This window comes from Gorilla gorilla, chromosome 7 (genome assembly GCF_029281585.2).
Source record: "Gorilla gorilla gorilla isolate KB3781 chromosome 7, NHGRI_mGorGor1-v2.1_pri, whole genome shotgun sequence".
NCBI classification, from domain to species: domain Eukaryota; kingdom Metazoa; phylum Chordata; class Mammalia; order Primates; family Hominidae; genus Gorilla; species Gorilla gorilla.
Genome location: NC_073231.2, coordinates 122,725,924 through 122,750,825, shown reverse-complemented (window position 1 = coordinate 122,750,825; position 24,902 = coordinate 122,725,924). Strand labels below are relative to the sequence as shown.

The window sequence follows — 24,902 nt, the reverse complement described above, 5'->3', positions numbered from 1 at the left end:
GTATGAATGAGAAATCCTATTCCTATTGATACATTGTTGGTGAATATATCAGATGAATAACTCATAAAACTGGATGGTTGCATATAAATATGCACTGATAAACTCCAAATGCAGATTGAAAATATTCTATGAATCATTAGAAATCTGCTTATTGAAGATTCCCATTATTAAATTATTAAAATTAGTATTCGTATCTCCATCTAATTATCTTACTTTTCTAAATCCTTTTTTTATGGAGATACAAAGGTAAAGAGAGACATATACAAAGGTAGAAAGAGGATTAAAATGACCCTCCATATATGTATCACCCAAGTTCAACAACTGTCAACCCACAGCCAATCTTGTTTTGTTTATAACTACATCCACTCCTTTTCCTACTTCTTGGGGATTATTTTGAAGTAAATCCCAGATAATGTACCATTTTACCTGTAACTATGTTAGTATGTATCTTTTAAGCATAAGGCCATTCTTTAAAAAAAAAACCACCATACCATTTTCATATAAAAAATAAATAATAATTGCTAAATATCATCCCTTTTAACCTGACCTTCCACTATCTAGTTGACAAAGAGTTCGTCCAGTGCGAAAACTTATATTCTGCAACTTAAAATTCTATCAGTGGTTGAAGTAACACTGACATAAATTGAATCCAGTTAATTTCAGACAAGAAGTGCACAGTTCATAAGAAAAAAGTTTTATAACAGATGCAACTTAGCCAATGAAGAGTGATTGATTCTGGAACATTCAGAGAAAAAGGCTATAGTTACTTATACTCAATAGTGTATCAAAGAGGAAAGGTGCTAGCTAGAAAATTCTATCCACCCACCACATATCCTGATGATTTTATTGAGATGTTCAACAATGCCCTATATGGACTTGACATGGTCAAAGAGAGATGCTTTTTGGTTTTAAGGGCAGCGTCTTGGAGAGAGATAACAGAGAGTTTTCCAGGATTCATTAAATTTATCAAAGACTAACCATTTCAGATAAAATGAAATGCTGCCTTTAGAGGAAATGCATACTGTCAGGAAGCCAAAAGTCTCCAGATGTTAGGGAACTGCAAGTTTTGAGATTAAACACGTAAATTCAGTTTTTCAACTGTGAAGGTACTGACTCTGAAAATAAAAGACATTAGATAAACTGGCCATACAAATATTGATTTACAGATCCTGATTCTCTTCCCCATAGTTTATGTTTTTAAAGAGGAATGGAATGTGTGATTAGACTTGGAAGAACACATTTTGTGGGAGACTTACCAGAGTGATCAAAATAAAAGAATAATAAGGGAGGAAGAGCATTTGGAAGTGAAGTTTATAGGAGGGAAAATTCTCTCAATGAAGTTATAAAATAGTACTCCATGAAAGACAACTGATATGACATAGAAGGTTGAACTACTCGCCAGGAGAGATCAGGCATTAACTTTTGTGCCCCCTGTATTTCATCTTTCTTTGAACCAGGTAAGTGCTTGTATCAGTGAGGATTAGAGTAAGCTACATATAACAGGAAAAAAATCAAGACAGGACTTTATTTCTCATTTACATAAAATAAGTCTGGAGGTAGCCAGTTGCGGGTTTATGAGACAGCTTTACAAAGTTGTTATGTACTCAGATTTGTCCATATCACTGATTTACTATCCTTAGCTTATCCTTTGCCTTCATTGCCCAAAATGCTGCTGGAGCACCAGCCATTTCATCTATATTCCAAGCAGCAAAATAAAGAATGAGAAGAAAGGTTGCTCCATTTTGTAAATATATTCTAGTAATGCCCACATAAAATTTGAGTAAAACATATTCTCTTGGCCACACCTATATGCAAGAGACACTGGAAAATGTAATCATTTAGCTGGGTGCCATGTGCAAAACTAAAAAAAAAAGCAAAGATGTTGGGAAACAATTCTCAGCTTTTGCCATAGAACTCAGCATAGAATAAAGATCGATTCAGAAAAGAGAGAATAAGTACATTTCAGGAAGAAAAAAATAGTAAATATGTTGAGGCAAATGAGTATGTGATTAGAGCTGGGCGTGGTGGCTCACACCTATAATCCCAGCACCTTGGGAGGCAGAGGTAGGAGGGTTGCTTGAGCTCAGGAGTTTGAGACCAGCCTAGGCAACATGGTGAGACCTTGTCTCTACGAAAAATTAGCCAGGCATGGTGGTGCATGCCTGTAGTCCCAGCTACTTGGGAGGCTGAGACAAGAGGATCACTTGAGACAGGAGGTCGAGGCTAGAGTAAGCTGTGATTGCTACTGCACTCCAGCCTGGGCAAAAGAGGGATGCTCTTTAACCATTATTTACTGAGATCACATAACATGCTAAACACTATGCTTGTTGCTTTATATACATCATTGCATGACATAAACAACACAGCACTGAGGTGGTAGATACAATTAACCTGATTTTACAAATAAGAAAACTCAGCCTTAGAGAGGTTGGGCAACTTGCTGAAGGTTACACAGCTACTAGATAGAAGAGCCATGATGCAAACCAAGTTCTACTTGATTCCAAAGTCTATTTTTCAAAAATCCTCTTCATCTACGAGGGTTAGAGAACAATACAAAATAAAAATAAAGAAATTAATATAAAATAAATAAAAGAAAATAAAAATAAATTAAACATGATTTAAAATTAAATCAAAGAAAAATCTTCAGTGTGGTCCCCATAGTGGCAGCCTTGGAATTACCTGAAGCTGTTAAAAAAGCAGACTCCCCAGCCCCACCCCAAACTACTAAATTTGAACCTGATTTAGCCAAGACCCCAAGGTAAATAGCCCATTATAACTGGAGAAATATCACTCTCTACCACCCTACCATAAATATATCAGATCTCACTGATAATAAAACCCCAAATTTAGTCTTAGGGACTAAGTTGCAGTGTGAGTTTCTATAATAACACTAATTCCTCATATGTCATTAACAAATAGGGGAATGATTTCCAAACGGCGTGGAAGTTACCTTTGTAACTTTGTGTTTCCCAGCACATTAATTTTTTGATCCCATCAAGTTCATGTAAAACACATTAACACAGCTGAGCATCTAGCCACAGAGAACAAAGTACTGCACATGGTGCCCATTCACTTCAAGTTAGCTTTTGGCTCACTTTATCTCCATGTTGTGTCTTTGGACCGCTTACTGCAGCAAGCACTTAATCTCTGCATTTGACTCTTTTCTCATAACTCAGTAACTTCTACCTTTTGTTACACCCCTCTCTCCAAGCACTTTCACCTTCTTTGTGGTAAAAGTACTATATTTGCTATATTATTTCCTTGATTGGTGGCAATTTAACATATATGTAATAATTTTTATTAGGATTGTTAGCACTTTTGTTAGTTGCATTGGTTTTAAGAAATCTATCTCAACCCTATTTTTCCTGAGTTTTCCCAATAATTTTTCCAAGCAATTTCACAGAATCAAAGGAACAATGTATATTGTATTAAAACAAAAATGTCTGCATTCTGGAATGGCGAGGGGATTTCAGAATAAACACTAACCTTCTGCTTTTAGAAAGCAACTATTATTTTTTCTTTCTGTTTTTGGAGTTGGAGTCTGCTATGTTGCCCAGGCTGGACTTGAACTCCTGGGCTCAAGCCATCCTCCTGAGTAGTTGGGACTACAGGTGCACACTACCTATCCAGCTAGCGCTCATTATTCTCAAAGATGCGGCACAATTGTGGAAGATATGATGGGCTTTAAAATAGAGGAAATGCATCAAAATACTCACTGAGAAAAATTCCCAGCTAGAGTTAAAAATGCTCCCAGTATTGAAATATTAGCATAATGAAATTTTCTGAGTGAAGTCCAAGTGATTAACATAAGACCTTGACCCAGCTTCTGCCTCTGAGGCTTCCCCTCATCTCCACTTCAGTTCTTGATAAACTCACATTTCCATCTGGCCCAGAGACTACCCCCTATTATCCCTGGGCCCACTCCTGGCCCCTGGTGATTTTCCATTGCTGATACATACCTGCGTGAGCAGACCCTTAGCCCAGCCATAATAGGGATGCTTGCAGCCACTTTCTGGAGTCCTGCCTCAAACCCCAAACCTCAGCTCAAACGTTAAAACTCAAACCTCAGCTTCTGCTTGAAGTTGAGGATGTGACTGTGAATGAAACCTATGTTTTCTAAGGCTTACAAAACTCTTTCTCTCGGTTTCTCTCTCTCTTTCTTTTTCTCTCTCTCTCACACACATGCACACACTATTATCACTAATTTAATTAATATCTAGTGAATTAGGAATTGTTTCAAATAATGACATTTTGTCCTTAATTCCCCTACATCTCATATAATGTTTATGTCTGATTATGACATTTCTTCCTTGAATTTTGTCCTTAAAATGCATTCCCTTTTTGACCAAAACCCCTTGTAAGGATAGACAAGATACTGTTGGGACTAGAAGGAAAGCCAGAATCTACAGTTTTTAAAGTCACTTTCAGTCCATTTTTCTTTGCTTAGCCCAAAACCTTAAAAAGGCTATTCACTCTTTCTGAACTTTTCTTTGATCATCATATTTTATACTTTGATTTTTATTTAAATAAAAAATTTTAAAAACCTGTTGCACCACATGTTTAATACCCATCCTCCCAAACATTGAAATATCTATTTTCTTGTCTTATTCTTCTCTTCACCTAATTCCTCCTACTTACTATAATAATAATAATACTTTTTTTTTTTTGAGACTCGAGTCTCGCTCTGTCGCCAGGCTGGAGTGCATGACCTCAGCTCATTGCAACCTCTGCCTCCCAGGTTCAAGCAATTCCCCTGCCTCAGCCTCCCTAGTAGCTGGGACTACAGGCATGCGCCACCACGCCCAGCTAATTTTTGTATTTTTAGTAGAGACGGGGTTTCACCATGTTGGCCAGGATGGTCTTGATCTCTTGACCTTGTGATCCACCCACCTCGGCCTCCCAAAGTGCTGGGATTCTATAATTATTTTAATGTTATAGAGAATCCTGTTTTAAAAGTTTGCCAGTTCAGAGGAACAAGTCTACAACAGTATATGTAAATCTTAAACAAATCTGCTACTGTAAGTTTTATCATCTTTTTCTATAACAGTATATTTTCTCTCTTTTTTTGCTATAACAGTTTTTATCTCACAAAAAAAACTCTCAGTTGTGTGTGGGGGGGTGTGTCATCATAAAATAACATGATATAGACAGAACACAGCTGTTTTTATAGATATACTCAAGACAGTGGCAACACCCAGTTTCTCAGTGATTTCCCCAAATCATACAAGTCATCAACTGACTAATCAGAAAAGGAAAGCATACCATTTGCAACTGAAGAAAGACAAAATCTGTAATTGAAATCTGTCCTCTCATGGTTTTAGTCAAACAAATTCACAATTACTAATTTTGACAAATGCACATTCATCAGATAAGTATTTCCAGGGAGAAGAGATACTGCAGCTAACTCCTGCAATAAGAAATTTAACTTGACATTTTAATACAAGGAGGTGGATGGGTATGTTGATAAGAGGAGACTCCAAGCCAGAATAAAACATACAACTTTTTCAAAAGAATCAAATCCAGCCATTTAGGGGATTAGGACTGTGTGTGAAGAAACTATATTAAAATCTACAAATGGGAAGGTGGGCTCAGAGTTGGGAGCTCTGAGTAAGAATAAATAGTTCAAGAGAAAAGAAATGTAGTACTTTGGGAGGTAACTTGGGGTAGGAGAACAGCATGTAAGAGAAAGAGGGAGAGAGAGAGAGAAGAGAGAGAGAAGACAGAGAAGAGAGAGAGAAGACAGAGAGAGAGAGAATAATTTTCAAATATAAACATAAAACAGGATATAGTCAGAATGGGGCAGAGTATCCCGGTGTTTACTGATGTTCTTATAAATTGAATATCTGATAAATATTTCCCATACCTTGCTGGATATCTTATTACTCAGAAAGCAGATAAAACTAGAGTAATAGCTGCCATTTATTAATTACTCAGTTCCAAGCACTATACTAAGCACTTTGCATATGTGATCCTATTGAATTATTTCAAACATCATGACAAGTATTACCCTCATTTTATTAATAAAGAAATCAAAGCTCAGACATTAATTGTACATGTTAAAACAGCTGGGAGGTAGAAGAGAAGAATTTGAACCCAAAGCCCATGTTCATAACCATCCCCCAAAAGTAGAAAAATAAATGTCTTAAGAAAAAGGTAAGCCTGTTGATTTAAATATTAGAATCAGGCTTGCTGCTAGAAATGAGGAAAAGAGAATTGTTTTTATTCAAATACAGATAAAAAATATATAGTTCCATGAACAAAAACTCTAAAAGCTAATGTAATATAAGAGAGACAAGAAGTGGCAATGCATATTCACCTGGCCATAGTTTGAAGCTGGGATTGATTTAAACTGAAATGTAATATGAATGACAACGTCTTCACCATGCAACATGGTTGTGTGATTCTTAACCTGACAGGAGACTTTTCCCACATGATTAGTTTTGAGGACATTTAGCAGCTGATACACTGAAATTATTTTGAAGTGAAGAATTAAATTGTTCACTGGCAGAAATCTAATTTCTGTTGTAAGGAGTTTAATTGTTAATGAGCTTGTATTTTTTTTTTTTTGAGATGATGCAACAACTGCCACTGTTGAGTTTGCTTAAAGCCACACCAGCAGGAAGGATTTAAGTGCTTTGAGCATCTAATCTATATTGGTCGAGGGAAAGCATGTTTAAAATGTTAAAAGTGCTTGTACTCCTTCACTCCCCAGCTTGGGATTTTAACAACTATCCTTAATGCCAATTTCTTAAAGTCTCCATTAAAAACAAACCAAAAGAACATAAAATATTTGGCTAACTACAACAGAAATTCACTTGATAAAGCTTTGAGCTCTGGCCAGTATGGTCACTTAGCTAATGGACTCCAGCCAGTGAGACGAACCTTGCCCCAACCCAAAAACAGTGGACCCACAGTGAGTGGAGCACAAGACTGTCCACTTTCTTATCCATCTCCTATAGCAGCATAAGAAGGGTAAAAGTGAGGTGTTCTGTGTGTCATTAAAATCCTGGAAGTGTCCAGAAGTAGTGGTTGCTGACAACGAGGAGTATATGGACTTAAATGTCTGCTTTTCCTGTGTGTTTTATTTTAAAATGAAAATACATTCAGAAACTGGACACAAAATTTCTTTCTAAAATATGTTTTTATTATTATGGATTCATAATAGTTGTACACAATTATAAGGTACGTCTGACATTTCAATACAAGCATACAATGTGTAACAAACCATGGTAATTGGGGTATCCATCACCTCAAGTATTTATCATTTCTTTGTGTTAGAAACATTCCAATTCCACTCTTTTAGTTATTCTGAAATATATAGTAAGTTATTAACTATAGTTTCCCTATTGTGCTACCAAACACTAGACTTTATTCCTTCTAATTGTATTTTTGTACCAAATCTGAGGGGGCAGATTTTGTACTCATCTGCCCCCTCCCCACTACCTTTCCCAGGCTCTGGTAACCATCATTCTACCTTCTATCTCAATGAGTTCTTTTTTTTTTTTTTTAAGCTCCCACATATTAGTGTGAACATTCACACTAATGTCTTTCTGTGCCTGGTTTATTTCACTTAATGTCTTCCAGTTCTATCCATGTTGCAGCAAATGAAAGGACTTTTTTTTCTTTTTTATGGCTGAAAAATATTATCTTGTGTATGTGTACCACATTTTCTTTACCCATCTATCCACTGATGGACACTTACGTTGATTCCATATCTTGACAATTGTGAATCTTGCTGCAATAAACGTGAGAGGGCAGATACCACTCTGATGTACTGATTTCCTTTTTTTTTTTTTTTTTTTGGTATTTACTCAGGAGTGGGATTGCTGGCTCATATGGTGGCTCTATATTTAGGTTTTTAAGGAATCTCTATACTGTTCTTCACAGTGCTGTACTAACATACATTCCTACCAACAGTGTACGAGTGTTCCTCTTTCTCCACGTCTTTATCAGCATTCATTATTGCCTGTATTTTGGATAAAAGCCATTTCAACTGGGATGAGATTATACCTCATCCTAGTTTTGATTTGCATTTCTCTGATGATTAGTGATGTTAAGCATTTTTTCATACACCTGTTGGCCATTTGTATGTCTTTTTTGAGAAATATCCATTCAGGTCTTTTGCTCAATTTTAATTGGATTATTTTCCTATTATATTGTTTGAGCTCCTTACATATTATGGCTATTAATTCTGTGATAGATGAGTAGTTTGCAAGTATTTTCCCCCACTTGATGGGTTGTCTCTTCACTTTGTTGTTTGCTTTGCAGAAGGTTCTTAGCTTGGCATGATCCCATTTGTCCATTTTTGCTTTGCTTGCCTATGCTTTTAAGGTCTTACTAAGAAATATTTGGTTCTGGAGCATTTCCCTAACGTTTTCTTCTAGTAGTTTCAATAGTTTCAAATCTTAGATTCCAGTCTTCAAGCCATTTTGTTTTGATTTTTTTAATATGGCAAAAGATAGTGATCTGTTTCATTCTTCTACATATAGTTATCTAGTTTTTCCAGAACAATTTTTGGAAGAGACCATCCTTTTCCCAACGTATGTTCTTGGCAGCTTTGTCAGTGTATTGATTTATTTATAGGTCCTCTATTCTGTTCCGTTAGTCTATGTGTCTGTTTTTATGCCAGCACCATGCTGTTTTGTTTACTATCACTTTGTAGTATAATTTGAAGTCAGGTAATGTGATGCCTCCAGCTTTATTCTTTTGCTCAGGATTGCTTTGGCTATTCTTGGTCTTATTGTGGTTCCATATAAATTTTAGGATTTTTTTCCTCTTTCTGTGAAGAATGTCATTGATATTTTGATAGGGATTACATTGACTCTGTAGATTGCTCTGGGTAGTATGGAAATTTTAACAATATTGATTCTTCCAATCCATGAACATGGAATATATTTCCATTTTTGTGTGTCCTCTTCAATTTCTTTCATGACTGGAAAGATCTCTACAATAAAAACAAAAGTAAATTTCTTCGTGGTACAAGTAAGTCTTTTAAGATAAGAAATTTTAAGATTCCTCCCAAACAATACTGAAAATTTCCAAACGGCAGTTATCTCTGTTATATTAATCATTATATCCAGAGCCCAACGTGTAGCAAACAGAAGACCCTCTATAATATAGGTTGACTGAATAAATGAACCTCTATATTTTATGGAGTTAGTTTGAGGTTTTTATGTTACTTTCATCCCTATAGAGCCATAAAATGAATTTTTTGGTGGGGGCACACAAAATTGCACCACGACAGCTTTTTTCTTTAAAACAAGCACAAGAATAAAGCTAAACGCAAATATTCACCGCACTGGAAAGCACTGCGCGTGCGCTATCTTACGCTATTGGCTAACACCGCGGCTCTCAAAGACCCTCTCGCAAGAGAATCACCTTTGCGCTTGCTCAGTTGCGGACTCCACAAACAGAGGGCGGGTTCCAAAGAAAAGGAAATAGTCATTGCGCCTGCGCTGCTCCTTCTGGTGGGGCTTGGGCTAGCTGCGCAGGCGCACAGGTACCATTTTGACCGTAAACATCCTGCCGATTTGAACCGAGGATTTGGGCGGCAGGAAGAGCCGCGGCGTAACGGCAGCCATCTTGTTTGTTTGAGTGAATCGGAAAGGAGGCGCCGGCTGTGGCGGCGGCGGGAGCTGCTCGGAAGCTACACCTCGCAAGGGCTCCCCCCTTTCCCCGCCCCCTCCCCCGACCCTTTTCCCCTCCCCGGGCCACCCAGCCCGCCCAACTCCCAGCGGAGAGCAAGGTAAGAGACTCGGCCGACCCCTTCTTTTCCTCCAGCTCCCTCCCCCCACCCTTTCCCCGCCGCTCTGCCGTCGGGGAGCCGGACTCCTGGGGGCGGGAGGGCGAGGGAGAAGGCAGCCCTCGCCGCGCCCACGCGTGCTGCCACCCTCCCGGCGCCACCCGCCCAGCCCCCTTCGCCCCGGGCCCGCCCTCGGCCCGGACCCATGCAGCTTGGGCCCGCATCATCGTTTGTTCGGTAACAAATGATTCTGATCCATTCTGAGATCTACAAAGGCTGTTACCCTGCAGGTCCATCTCACGTCCCCCAGGAGGCCGGGGAAACCCTGGGCTGCGGAGGGAGGGGAGGAGGTTTGAACGAGCCCGCTCTGGGGACCGGGCCGCCTATTCCGCGGGTAAAAATGGCTGTCTGGGAGGAGGCGGTGGCGGGTCCGGCGCCCGCGGTGGCGGGTCCGGCGCCCGCGGTGCCAGCCCCGGGAGCAGCAACCTTCCGCCGAACTCGGGTGCGGTGCTCAAGAAAGTGCGGACCTGGTGGGGCTGGGCGGGGTGGGGCGGGGGGTCGGCGGGTGCCCCTCGGCCAGTGACTGCTGCTGCCCTTCTGTTTTAAAAAAATAATTTTTACGTTGGGAATGCTAAATATTTCACAGACGCGTGGAAAAAGAGACGGAGGGAAGTTGCTTCTTTTTCCAAGGATATTTGCATAATTGGTTTTCCCCTGAACTTTTCTGATCATTCTTTAAAGTGATTAAGGATATCGGGTGTTGTAGAGACGCTCTGGGGGAGGTGTGTGTTTCTGATAAATGCTTGATGCCCTTTTCGTCGCTGAAAAAGGCTTTTTGCGAGTGATCCGCTCTGATAGTGTGGGGTGACACTGTCGGGTTGTGCTGCCAGACTTAGCGGCCTTCTTCAAATTTGTAAGAGGGAAACCCTGGGGGATTTACTTGGTCACTCTGATTTGTTAGTGTCTTCAGCGTGAAAAAAAAAAAAAAACAGCGTTTGTGTGAAGAGTTTCTGGGAAAGGCTTGTGTTTATCGGCTTCTTTTTGCAAGGGAAAGTTAATCTTTGTTGTCATTATACTGGTTAGAAGAGTAATTGGTTTTCAGGCAAAAATTTCTATTTTCTTAAATTGGGTGTAAATGCCAGCGGGCTGTGCGAGTCTGTAGAATTTTGGAGACAGGCAGGAGAAGGTTTCTCAAATCGTGAAGTCATTAAATACCTTTGTTAATGTCGGAGGCAACTAATTATTTTTGGAAAGGCATTGATGAGGACATACGCCATATCTGATCTTCAAATAAGTTAACAGTTTGTATAGTTGAGGTGACAGCAGTGCATAACTAATAGACACAGTGCTTTTTTTTATACACAAGTCAGAATTACAAAAGAATTTCTGGTGAATTATTTTGTGAAAGATACAAATTCTAAGAAACTCTTTTACAGTTTGGTACAGAATGGAAATTTTCTAATTCTTGAGAAATAAGGTTGTGTTTTTAGTTTAAATGTCAAACCAGAGTTGTTAGGCATGATTATACTGGCTGGTTAATGTTTTGCTGCAAGATTGTCTTCAGAGTTACTCTTCGCATCAGCAGTGGCACTATGTTAGGTGTGCCCTTGTATTTAATTTTCATAATCTTTTTTGGTGAATATTATCCCACTTTATAGTTGAGAAGTAACTTATTCACCGTTACAAAACAACTGAGCAAAGAGGGAGCTGAATTTGAGCCTACGACTGTCTGACTGTAAAACTCTTGGTCAAAGGATGTTAGAACCAAAACAGAGGAGATTTCTAGTGTGCAGGGTTAGAAATATCTTCGGAGATCCTTCCCCCTACTCCCCTGAAGAGGCAGCTCCGTTCTGATCTGAGTTAGGTATTGATGTTTTCAAAGGTTAGGTAAACCACCAGATTTCAACCTTTCAGGTTTTCATAGTAGGGAAACTGAACTGCATAAAGGTTAGGCAGCTTAACTGCTAGTTAATGACAATAGCAGGATTATGTCTTTACTTCTGAGATAGTAGTTTTTACTTTGAATAGGTGGTGTACATGTATGTCCCGAGTTAAGATATATGTGTGTGTGTATGTATATATATATATCAAACAGTACAAAAAGGTAGGCCTCACTTGCCCTGCATACCTACTTTCCAGAGGTAACCAGTATCACCAGTTTCATGTGTACGCCACAGGTATTTTAAGCTTATTCAAGAACTCGTAAATATATAGAGAAAGAGCATTCTTTTTTAAAACTCCAACTTTTTTGCACTTAACCTGGAGATTTTCCATGTTAGTACAAATGTTGTATTCTTGTTTAAAGTTGTACTGTACAATTGTCCCTTGATATTAAAGGGGAATTGGTTCCAGGACCAAAACCACGAATGCTCTAGTCGCTTATATGAAATAGTGTAGTATTTGCATATAACCTACTAACATCCCATATACTTCAAATCATCTCCATTTATGATATTACAATGTAAATGCTATGTTAAGTTAATATAGTTGTTATAGTTTTTTATTAGTAGTATTTTTTATTGTTGTGTTTTTTTGTCTCCCCCCTCCAACAATTTTTGATCCTGGGTTGGTTTAGTCCATGGATGCAAGAAGCCATGGATAAGGAGGACCGACTGTATTCCGTTGTTTGGGTTTATTAATTTTTCATATCACTTATTGATGGCCAAGTAGGTTATTTCGAATGTTCTGTTCTGCTCTGGCAAGGCAGCATAGTGTTGTAGTTAGAAGTGTGGATTCTGAAGTTCAAGTTCCACTTCCATTAAATACTAGTGACATTTACTTATCTTCATCTGTTTTCTCTATCTCTAAAATGGGTCAGTAATTTACTTCTGTGGGACAGTCATGAAGAGGTTGGATACATAAAACACGTAGTGCTTAGTAAGTTTTCTTAGGATTTTTTCGTGTTTGGTTTTTTGGTTTTGTCTTTAGTAATATGCGTCTCCAAGTATATCTTTTGTATTGATTACTGAAAGTGCAATTGCTGGCTAGAAAGTGTAAGTGAAATTTTTATAAAATGTTGTCATATTGTCCTTCAGAGAGGACAGTGCCAATTTACACAACCACAGTCCTGCCATAACCACAGTCCTGCCATGCTTTCTAATGAGTGAAATATTGGTAATGACTGATACTATCCTAGAAGCATGAGCCTCAGTTTGATTCTTTGAAACAGTCTTAAACTGCCATTTTTTGTATTCTTGAATATGTTCTAAAATAGCAGTCTTTCTGCTGTTTCACATCAGACTTTAATTTTTTAGGATCAATTGAAAAAAACTGCTTGCCGCTTTAGAAAAAAAATGATTCTCAAATCATGAAATGCTAAGTTGTGCTCTGGTATCAAATGCAGATTTTCTGCACAGGGTTTTCATAAAGGATTTAGCAGAATGTAGAATCTTCAAAACCTAAACAGATTAATCGACTTTTTTAAAGATTGGATAAAGTTTGGTATTATCAAGGAAAAAAAATTGGCTTAAAAGGCAATTATAATTACACTTTCTCCTTATTCAGATATACACCAGGAGTCGATCCACCACTGCTCCTTTGGCTTCCTTTAGTTATTAGAGTGATTTCCTCTTGCTAATTGTTGCCCACATTAATTTTAGCATCACTCTGCCTTCCTTAGCCCCATCCTATGCCAAACAGGCTTCTGTTTAGGAATCTCTGCCTCTGCATAGCTGGGATATTTTAGGCACGGTGCTCTGACCAGCAGCTGAAGTGCTGGCCAAGAGCTACTGACACCTGTTGAAAAATGCCAGTAGTTTTAATTTTTAAAACGTCTGAAATTTTTTACATATGCCAATTATGAGATCACTTGGTGGATCTTATTTACTTATTCATTAAGCACATATTTAGTAATTGTCATGCGACAGATAGTATTCTGGAAGCTTAATATTAAGGAGTTTTTTGTTTAGGATACAGTTGCTTGCTTCCATAGTGGAACTTGGGGCTTGTCCTGTACAACAGCGATTATATTTCTCAGAACATGCTGCTATGTTGGATTTCTGTAAAGTTCTCTAGATTTTATTTATAACATAGTAGGAGCAGCTTAAGTTTTGTGATAACATTTTAAGGCTTGAAGTAGGCACTGATTTGAAACATTTGAAGTAGGCACTGATTTGAAACATAGGAGGCTCTCTTCCAGTATGGGAAGCATGTTTTAATCTATAAAATAACAAATGGCAAATAAAGCACCTTTGAGGTGTTATGTAATGCTCGTACCTTAAGAATATTTTGTCTGAGTTCTTAGTGTAGAATATAGTATTTCTTCATTCTTGAATTTCTTTTTTTTAAAAAATGAACACAGGGTCTTGCTATATTGACCAGGGTGGTCTGGACCTCCTGCCCTCAAGCATTCCTCTTACCTTGGCCTCCCAAAGGGCTGGGATGGCAGGCGTGAGCCACCACCGCTAGCCAATTTCTTCCTTCGTTAACTCCAAATTTGGGAGGAAGAGTTTACAACATTAGACAGTTGACAAAGCCTGGTTTTTTTTCTTTTGAGAAAAAGTTTTTTTAGTATGAATTAATAATCCTTTGGGAACATTTGATTCAGAGAATGAGAATTTCAAGACTCTTTACTGTTAAGTGATGGAAATGGAGATAAAGCAAACCTGACTGCAGTAGTCTTGCACCACAGCCCCCCACCCTCCCAAATATTTTTGACATGTAAGAAATCTGTTGCTTGTGATACGCTTAACTGAAATATATTTTCTCTACATCATGGGAAAGAATTGGCACATTTTTAATTGAAAGTACAGTAAGCAAAATTCTTACTTTAAGATTTACAGGCTGTGAAAAAATGAAAAATAATTACTCTGTATCTTTTAGAGAAAAGCTAATTCAAGAGATTTTAGTCCCACCTGCAGTGTAAGAGATCCAGCTTCTCTGTGTCTTTTTCAGCATTTGATGTTGCCACTATTTTTTAATTTAGCTCTTATATTAAGTGTGTGGTGATAATGTTTTTGGCCTTAATTTGTATTTCTCAAATGCCTAGGATAATTGAACATCTCATGTTCTTATTTGTCATCAGTAAACCTCTTCTGTGAAATTTCTCTTCTTTGGCTCACTTTTTTTTTTCTTTTTAGACAGAGTCTTGCTGTGTCACCCAGGCTAGAATGCAGTGTCGCGATCTCAGCTCGCTGCAACCTCCACAGCCTGGGTTCAAGTAATCCTCCTGCCTCAGCCACCTGAGTAGCTGGGATTACGGGCACATGCCACCACACGTAGCAGTTTCTGTGTTTTTTAGTAGAGACAGGGTTTTGCCAAATTGTCCTGACTGGTCTTGAACTCCTGGCCTCAAGTGATCTGCCTGTCTCGGCCTGCCAAAGTGCTGGGTTTACAGGCATGAGCCAGCCTGCCTGGCCTCTTTTGCTTACTTTCTAATTTGAGTTTTTTTCTCTTCTTACCCCTGAAGTTTTGAGAATTCTTTACATATTCTATATCTGAATTCTAGTCAGATGTGTGGTTTACAAATATTTTTTCCCCAGTCTATAGCTTGTCTTTGCATTTCTTTCGTAGAGCAAAAGTTTAATTTGATAAAGGCGAGTTTATTGAGCAAGAACTTTTCCTTCATGGGTTGTGTTTTTGATGTGTCAAAATTTTTACCAAGCTTTAGGTACTGAAGGTTCCCCTCTGCCATTTTTTAAAAGTTTTGTCTATTTTGAATTTTTATATAATGTGTGAGATTTAGGTGGAGGGTTTTTTCCTTGCCTTTTTTGTTTTGTGGGGGGTGTGTGCGTGCGTGCGTGCATGTTTTCTGGTCTTCAGATCGTATTTAATCACTCCAGCACCATTTGTTGAAAAATCTATCATTTCTCCATTAGATAGCTTTTGCATCTTTGTAAAAAAAAAAAAAAAAATTAGTTGAACTTAGTTGTGAGGGCTATTTCTGGGTTCTCAGTTCTGTTACATTGACTGTGTTTCCTCTGCTAATACCAATCTTGAGTATTATAGCTATATAGTAAGTCTTGAAATCAAATAGACTAATTTTTCTCACTATTTTTCAAAATAGTTTTAGCTTTTTTAGTTTATTTGCTTTTCTATATAAATTTGATAATCTTGCCTATAAATATAAAAAAACTCACTCATTTTGATAATTGTATTAAAGTTTCTTTAAAAACTAAACATATACTTAACAATACTTGTCAGCAGTCACACTTCGGGACAGTTGTCCTAGAGAAATGAAAACTTAATGTTCACCAAAAGTCTGTACATGAATATTTATAGCAGGTTTATTTGTAATAGCCAAAAACTGGAAACAACTAAATGTCCTTCAATAGGTGAATGTCCAAGCATATGGTGGTATATGAATCTCACGGAATGCTGTCCAACAGTAAAAGGGAATATACTATTGATAAACGTAACAACTTGGATCACAGAAGCATTGTGCTAGATCCAAAAAGCCATTTCAAAAAGTCACATACTATATGATTCATTTATATAATTTTCTCAAAACAACAAAATTAAGTCCAGTGTGGTGACTCAATGCCTGTAGTTCCAACTACTTGAGAGGCTGAGGGAGGAGGATTGCTTGAGCCTAGGAGTTCAAGGCTGCAGTGAGCTGTGATCACATCACTGCACTCCAGCCTGGGAGACAGAATGAGACCCCATCTCTTAAAAGAAAAAAAGTGACAAAATTAGAAATGTAAAACAGGTGGTGTTTGTCAAGACTTAGAAATGGCAGAGAGAGAGGGATGAATGTGATGAGTTTTGTAGTGATGGAATAGCTGTGTATCTTTTTGCAGTGGTGATTATACAAATCTGCATATGTGACAAAATGGTATAAAAGTCTGTAGACACATTGAATCAATGTCAGTGCCCTGGTTTTGATACTATATTGTAGTTATTTAAGATGTCACCATTGGGAGAAACTAGGTTTAAAAAAGTACATGGGACCTGCTATCTGTATGACTCCCTGTGACTCTATTTCAAATTAAAATTTTAAAGTGCTTTTTATGTATTGTACATGCACTTGATTTTATTTCTGTAAAGCAAGGCATATATCATTTTCTAGTCGTGGACATTTTAGAAAAAAATCAGAACAATAGATTTGTTTTAAATCTAGAAATTCATTCTCTGAAGTAGATTTCTTTTAAATCCGTGAAAGAGGGAAATTAAATGATATAAAGGAAATATCCTGCAGTTAATGTACTCTTCTGAACTGGGGTTTTCAAGCGGCCTTTCTTAATACATTAGAGTGCTGAAGGAAAGTAGAATGTCACTAACATATTTGTGATTCCAAGACTTTCAGTCATAAGATAAATCTGCTGTACCATTGTCCCTGATTTAATATTTAAATTATAAGTAGATAAATGCTTTGTGAGTTCTTAAGTTAAGAAAATATATATATAATTCTTTACCTTTTTTGAACTTCGATTTTTCTAAACTACCCACCTGTAAAATGGGGCCAGCCCATCTGCTTAGCTTTGCTTGGTGGAATATGAAATGCTTAGTACAGTACTTTTCGTGTAGTAGCAATTTTACAGATAATTTATCCCAGAATCGCGATTTTTAATGGCATTCTAAAAATGGAAATTTCCACAGATTTTTATCTGTGCCTGAGTATCTTTCTTCATATAGATTTTCTTTTCTTGCCATGAAAAATATATTCTCTAGCTTTTGGCCAGTAAACAGACTATTTCTACTGTCAATCAAGATAGAAATGAAACAAGGCATGAAAGCAATTTGACTCTTGTCCCTTTTACTTTCAGCTCTTAGTATTTTGGGGTCTTTTTTTTCCTCTCTCAAAATTAAAACAATAGATTTGTTTTAAATCTGTTGTTTTTAAAATACATGTTAAACATTTACTCAAGCATTTTATAGTTTTTATATTAAAGAGAGAAGAAAAATTTTAAATTTCTTATGTCTTGATAAGTATTTAAATTGTCAGATGATATTTACATTAACTTTTTTTTCCCCCTCTTAGGTTTTCTTCTCTTTTCATAGCCAGCCAGAACAATGTTCTACGCACATTTTGTTCTCAGTAAAAGAGGGCCTCTGGCCAAAATTTGGCTAGCGGCCCATTGGGATAAGAAGCTAACCAAAGCCCATGTGTTCGAGTGTAATTTAGAGAGCAGCGTGGAGAGTATCATCTCACCAAAGGTATGTTTGATGTTGACATTTTTATTCACTTTGTTGATTGTTTATTGATATGTGAAATAGAACTTCTAAAACAGTTTTTTTAGGTAGGGGCATTGGAGCACAAGGAAAATCCTTAGAAATGTTTCTTTATTATGTGAAGTCCTTATCACCTCTAGATAGACTTGATATGATTACAGTATGATTCTCTTTTTCTTTAAAAAAAATCTCTGCATATATTTTGATTTGCCTATTTTTAATGGCAAATAAGCATCAGTCAGGGCAGTGCCCAAATATTGTTTACTGATCTGTTCCTCAGAGGAGCTTTTATTTGAGACCCTGTCTCAAAAAAAAAAAAAACAAAAAACCGACGTGGAAGTGCTGTAAATGCATATTACTTAGTATAATAAGCCAATCTAAAAAGGCTGCATATTATATGATTGCAGCTGTAGGACACTCTGGAAAAGCCAAAACTATACAAATGAGACAGTAAAAAGATGGTAGGTTGGGGAGAGAATGGAGGGTTGAGTAGGCAGAGCACAGACTATTCTTTTTAGAGCAGTAAAACTGTTTTGCATGATAGTATAATAGTTAACAAATGCCATTTACATTTGTACAAACTAATAAAATGTATAACACCACGTGTGAACCCTGATGTAAACTAGGGACTTTTGGTAATGATGTGTTAATATAAGTTTATCGATTTTAATAAATAAAACACCGATGGGAGGTGTCAATTGTGGGGAAGATTATCTGTGTGTGAGGAGGGAGGTGTTTATAAGAAATCTGTGCCTTTTCGTAAGTTTTGCTCTATTTCCTGGATGCAGCCTTCTAACAATCATTGTGTTAGTTTTTATGTATATACACAAAGAAAACTTGTGTACATGTACACAGGAAAGCCTAGAAGGCATACCAAAAGATTATTACAGATTTCTGTAGGTGGTAGGATTACAGGTTGTTTTATTTTCTTTTTAAAGACTAGCCATTTAGTAAACATTTCTTGTTAAATGTTTGTTCACGCCCTTAAGTGTTTCTTAAGATTTATTTTTGGGATTATAATTGATAGGCCAAGTGATGGACATGTTTTTGAGATTTGTGATATGCACTAACAGTTTGTTCTGGTGAGATCATACCAGTTTGCACTGCTGGTCAAATTGTATGAGAACATTGGTATTTTCAATTTTTTTTTATAGGTATGCTTACCGGGATAAGTTAATGGAAAACGTAGAAATCGTACTCCTTTCTGGAAAGTATATGTGTGGCTAATCTTTAACATCCGTAAGCAAATATTGAGTGGCTTAAAAGGATAACAGATTTTTTTCATGATACGTACCAAGTACTTTGTGCCACTTTAGGGACACTACAAAAGAGTATGAGACAATCTGATAATTGAACATATACACGAACAGCCACAAAGGAAAGCAGACAGTTCAGGAATAATGTAAAAGATTGTAATGTGTTTATGAGAGAAAGTGATTTCTCTTCAAATTTTTTAAACCATTTCTAACTGAGCTTTTATCTATTTGGTAACAGGATGTAAAGATATTTCCACAGAGTGAACTGGCCTGAAATTTCTAATGTTTGCTTTGGTGTGCAGTTCTTGTTGTGAAAATGTCAGTTTAGTTGTTTAGCATAAGTGTCACACGTGGCTTATTTGCAACTGCAAGCTTGCATACTTTTTCTCTTCTCTCTTCCACTCCCCTATTGGAAGAACCACTGGCCCTATTTGCAGAGCTTTCCCAGAATATGTAGCCTGGAATCTTTATTATATTTATGTTTATACTTTAACACACACTAGCTCAAAAACATATGCCATACCTCATTTTACCTACTCCTAGGCTAAACTCTGAACCAGACTAATCCAGAAAGAAAGCTTTTGCCCAAACACCACTTTTTGAAAGTTGCTAGTTCTAGATAAGATAATAGCAGAGGTTTTTTTTTCCCTCCTTTGTTCTTAGGTGAAGGTTCAGTCAATATTAATTTTAAATTTTATAACATCACATAAAAATAGATTCTGTTTTTCCATTAGGAGCAACATTTTACTTTGAATTTTTTTAAAATTAGGGATTCATTGTCTGATAAATTCTGAATTTGATCACAAATTTGGTATAATTTTGGATGTCTAAAAATGTATGGCCATAGACATCATCATTTATGCTGTAAGTCACATAAAATGCTCATAAATACAGAACCTGAGAGTCATAAGTAGGGTCCTAGAGTGCTGTAGAGAATACACATAAAATTTAAAATACAACATTTTCTTTTACAAATAACAATATACTAATCATAATTTAAACATTAAGCAAATGTTTAAAAGCTTTTTTTGTTACCTTAGAACTTGTTGTGTTTTATGGCGTGGTTTGGGAAAGTATCTGGGGATGTTTGAGTTCATACTGCCTTGTTCTTTCAGTAAATTTTCCTTATGGCTAGAGGAATTTTGAATACTTGTGTTTAGATGGAGTCTTATCTCATTGTTTTATCAACTACTGCTTTTCCACATACTGTATCCCATATTAATGTTGATCAAGATCTGCCTTGAAAAAAGGTTGGGAGTATATTTTCTGGTGAAAAAAAGCTATGGATACTATTGTTCTTTATCAATTAGTATGCTTTCCAAACTTTTTTTTTTTAAATCAGTATGCTTTCCAATTAATGGAAACTTAGTTAAAAAGTAGCTTGAACAATAAGGGAAATAACAGACTTAATTAACTAAAATTTTGGAAACAGGGAGATCTGAGATTGGTCCAGCAGCTTGATTATGTCATCCAAGAACTCTCCATCCTTAGTGTGTTAGCTTCCTGTCCTCATACTTTAGCATTGTGGTTTACAGGGTGACTGCATGAAGCACCAAGCAAGCCCTGCCTATTCACAAAGCAGGAAAGAGGGAAGGAAGAGAGAGGCGTTGTTCTTTTCGGGGGTAAATCTTTCTCAGAAACTGTCTGGCATACTTCACCTATTACTCAGTTGGCTGAACTGTGTTTCATGCCCACTGAAGAACAGGTATTAGCGGAGAGGAATGAGACATCTGTCAATGTGGGGGACATTAGCTTCTCAAACAAAATCAGAATTGACTTAGCAAGAAACAATGGCCCTGGATTGGCAACCAAAAGTGTTACGTGCTCCTTAATGTGCTGATGACACAATTCATGGAATAGTTTAGTGCTTGCTTCCTAGCTTCCTTCATGTTTGTGTTAATTCGTGAATTTCCAGTCACTCTGTCTTTTCAGGATATTCGATATTCAGGGAATTTATAGGTAAGGACAGAGAAATGTATGTGATTATAAGGCAACTTTAAAGGAAAAAGATAAAAAAAAAAAGACTATGAATGGCATGAAATGCAGGTTTTGGAATATGATTAATGTTTTATTCATAGGTGAAAATGGCATTACGGACATCAGGACATCTCTTACTGGGAGTAGTTCGAATCTATCACAGGAAAGCCAAATACCTTCTTGCAGACTGTAATGAAGCATTCATTAAGATAAAGATGGCTTTTCGGCCAGGTATTGTTAAACTTGTTTGGTTTTTGTTGTTGTTGTTGTTTACTTTGGAGTTTCTCATGTTTTTTGTGTTACTGTAGCTAAACGCATTTTCTAAATCTACATGCTTTGTTATAATTGAAATATGAGGAACCCTTCAAAGATAGAGCAAGGCTTGGGGAGGCAGTGCTTCAAGGGAGGAAACCTACTTGCGTCTGTTCTCCCTGTGAAGTAATGGAGCTCACCCCCTTTTGTTCTTCCTTTGGAGCTGCCTTTTTAATACTTTTTTCAGCAGCTTACATAGACTGAGTCATCAAGAGGTTGAAGTGTTGGAAACTAATTGTTATGTGACGATTTTTTAAAATATAGCTCAGAAAAGACAATTTTAGGATTTTAAACTTTTTTTCCTAAGTAAATATTCTTTGTAGTTTTTTGTTATTTTGTTTTAGGTAATGATTGGTTATAAAACTGGAGTCTGCCAACCATACCACCATCTAAGTAGATAATTAATATTTAAATTCACATATCCTTCTATAATTTTTAAAAGCATTGATGAAATTTTTATTCTAATTAAAATAATGTGTATTTTATTAAGAAATGCCTTAAACAGTTTCTACTGAGGATACATTCTAGTACTTCAGTTTAGTCAATATGTGAACAGTAAAATGAGATCTAAGATTTTATTTAAAAGTAAAATATTTAGAAAAAGACTATAATACTTAAATTAACGTGACCAATAAGCACATTTTATCTAAATAACATGCTTTTTGTTTGTCTTTCAAAGTAAGGCATATTTATTATAGACAACTTGAAAAATATAGGAAAAATATAAAGAAAATTAAAATTGTGTAATTCTTTCTCCAAAATAACCAGCTCCTTTTAATATTTAAGGTACTCTTTTGCAGTCATTCTTTTCCCCCCTCATAAATATCATGTTTAATTAGGAAACTATTACTAGTTATTTGTTGATATGTCCGTTTAAACATTTATGAGCTTAATGCATAATTAGTGCTTTGACTTTTTCCTAAAGCAAGGAATACGATTTATGAGCATGGAAAAAGAGAAGTACTTGTGCTTCAAGGTATTTTGCATATGTTATCAACCTTTCTATGAGAATATAAACTTAGGAAATTATACCTACTTATCTCCCTCTGATCCCTAGATAATTTATGGGTAGCTAGATATTTAAGCTTAGCATTTCTTTTCTAGGTGTGGTTGACCTGCCTGAGGAAAATCGGGAAGCAGCTTATAATGCCATTACTTTACCTGAAGAATTTCATGACTTTGATCAGCCACTGCCTGACTTAGAGTATGTGTCTTCTTTTAAAAAAAATTGTTGACTTGGTCTACAATAAGCAGTAGTATTAGCTTCCAAATGTATAGTTTTCCTTGGAATGTTTTACATTAACAGGTAGCTAAAATGCATATATATATTTATATAGGATAGTATATAAATATGGAACATAAAACCTAGAAAGTTGTTCTTCTGTAAGAAAATCATGTGGATGTCAGCTTTAACACAGCTAAGATGTGAGAGTTTTGACAAGCTTAGGCCAAAGCTTACGTAAACTGAAACAGTCAGATATGCTTGTTATATAATGATAGCAGGGAATGTAAACTGTTGCTTCATGATATTTTTCAGAGTTATATATTAAAGTCAGCTACTGGTTTGGCCAGGCTATACTCAGAGCCATAATTCTGTTCTGGTTTGTTTTTATTTTTGTTTTAAATGAACATGCGAGATAACTTTTTATGAAGAGCAACAAAGGGTCATTGTCATGACACACATTTGAGAGGAGAGAGTTACACAGAGATGGCTGTTATAGCAGAGTACTGTAGTTATGTTTCCCTTTTCTCAAGCCCTTACGATCCAGCTATCATGCCATGATGTTGGAACGTGACTGTAGCTTTCCAAGTGACTTATTAGCATAACTGACAACCAAGAAACTCTACACCATTACAGATTTCTCTGCTTTTTGAAATGATCTGTGGCTTCTAATTAGAGTAAGTTATGACCTATTTTGTTACTGCATGTGTGTTGATTAGTTCTAGGCTCTATCTAGCTATTTTACTTTTTTCTCTCTTTTTGACATTTTATTTGAAAATTTTTTATTATGGAAATTTTTAAACATAGCTAATAACTAGAGAAATTAGGATTATGAACCTTATATGTCAGTTATTCAGCTTTTTAAGTTACAGGTATATTGCCAGTCTTATTACATCTGTTTCCCCAGCTTACCTCACAACCCCCACCAGATTATTTTAAATCAAGTAACAATACTTACTTCATCTGTAATAATTCGATATTTGTCTCTTAGAGGTAAAGAATTTTTAAAGCCTCCATGACCCATCACACCTTTAAAAAAATTACCAGTTATTCCTTAATATAGACATACCTTGGAGATACTGTGGGTTTGGTTCCACCGCAGTAAAGCAAGTTACACAAATTTTTGGGTTTCACGGTGCCTATAAAAGTTATGATCACACTGTACTGTAGTCTATTAAGTGTGCAGTAATAGCATTATGTTTAAAAAAGCAGTGAGCTTCTCTTAAAAATACTGCAAAAAAATGCTAGTGATCATCTGAGCCTTCAGCAAGTTGCAGTTCTTTTGCTGGTGGAGGGTTTGCCTCCATGTTGATGGCTGCTGACTGATAACAGGTGGTGGTTGCTGAAGTTTGAGGTAACTGCGGCAATTTCTTAAAATAAGACAACAGTGAAGTTTGCTGCATCAAACTTTCATGGGAGATTTCTTTGTAGCGTACAATGCTACCCGATAGCGTTTTACCCGCAGTAGAACTTCTTTCAAAATTAGAGCTAATCGTCTGAAACCCTACCACTGCTTTATCAACCAAGTTTATGGAATATTCTAAACCCTTTGTAGTTGTTTCAGCAATATTCACCGTATCTTCACTAGGAGTAGATTCCATCTCAAGAAACCACTTTCTTTGCTCATCCATAAGAAGTAACTCCTCATTTGTTAAAGTTTTATTCCAAGATTGCATCAATTTAGTTACACCTTCAGGCTCTACTTCTAATTCTAGTTCTCTTGCTTTTTCCACCATATCTGCAGTTACTGCCTCCACTGAAGTCTTGAACCCCTCAAAGTCATGCATCAGGGTTAATGTTAATTTCTTCCAAACTTTCTGTCTATACCACTGAAACTTTCTCCATATGAACAATAAGGTAGTTTTGTTTTCTTATTCATGTTCACTAGAGTAGCATTTTTCATTTCCTTCAAGAACTTTTCCTTTGCATTCAAAACTTGGCTGTTTGGTGCAAGAGGCCTAGCTTTTAGCCTAAATTAGCTTAGGCATGCCTTCTTCACCAAGCTTATTCATTTCTAGCTTTTGATTTAAAGTGAGATACATGTGACTCTTCATTTTACTTGAACAAATAATAGCCATTGTAGGGTTATTAATTGGCCTTATTTCAATGTAGTTGTGTCTCAAGGAACAGGGAGGCCCAAGAAGAGGGAGAAACATTGCGGGGGTCGGGGAGGGCAGGAGCAGTCAGAACACACAGAACATTTCTTGATTAAGTTTGCCCATATTATTTGGGCATCCTTTGTGGCACTCCAAAATAATTAAAATAGTAGCATTAAAGATCACTG

The 24,902-nt window shown here is 36.7% G+C and overlaps 2 protein-coding genes across 6 annotated transcripts in view; one reads left to right on the top strand and one right to left on the bottom strand.

Moving 5' to 3' along the window:
* Positions 1-7,432: 7,432 nt before the first annotated feature.
* Positions 7,433-10,057, bottom strand: LOC109028024 (uncharacterized). The gene is made up of 2 exons (XM_055348947.2): positions 9,379-10,057; positions 7,433-8,944 (listed from the first exon to the last, which is right to left on the bottom strand). Exon 1 carries the CDS (start codon positions 10,036-10,038, stop codon positions 9,442-9,444), a length of 597 nt encoding a protein of 198 aa, XP_055204922.2. The 5' UTR covers positions 10,039-10,057; the 3' UTR covers positions 7,433-8,944; positions 9,379-9,441.
* Positions 9,477-24,902, top strand: part of RAD21 (RAD21 cohesin complex component) — a 29,024-nt gene continuing 13,598 nt past the window's right edge. The window contains exons 1-4 of one of the 5 annotated variants that reach the window (XM_004047457.5): positions 9,477-9,745; positions 17,661-17,836; positions 21,186-21,315; positions 22,501-22,600. In XM_004047457.5, the coding sequence (XP_004047505.1) occupies positions 17,693-17,836; positions 21,186-21,315; positions 22,501-22,600 (374 nt within the window). In that variant the 5' untranslated portion in view covers positions 9,477-9,745; positions 17,661-17,692. Of the gene's footprint in view, positions 9,746-9,814; positions 10,262-17,660; positions 17,837-21,185; positions 21,316-22,500; positions 22,601-24,902 lie in introns of those variants that run through there. The other 4 variants (XM_019032178.3, XM_019032180.3, XM_019032179.4 and 1 more) reach the window with 4 other exon arrangements.

Bases quoted from the DNA above. Each gene is read 5' to 3' on its own strand.
- LOC109028024 (XM_055348947.2), bottom strand. From the start codon at position 10,038: ATGGACCTGCAGGGTAACAGCCTTTGTAGATCTCAGAATGGATCAGAA.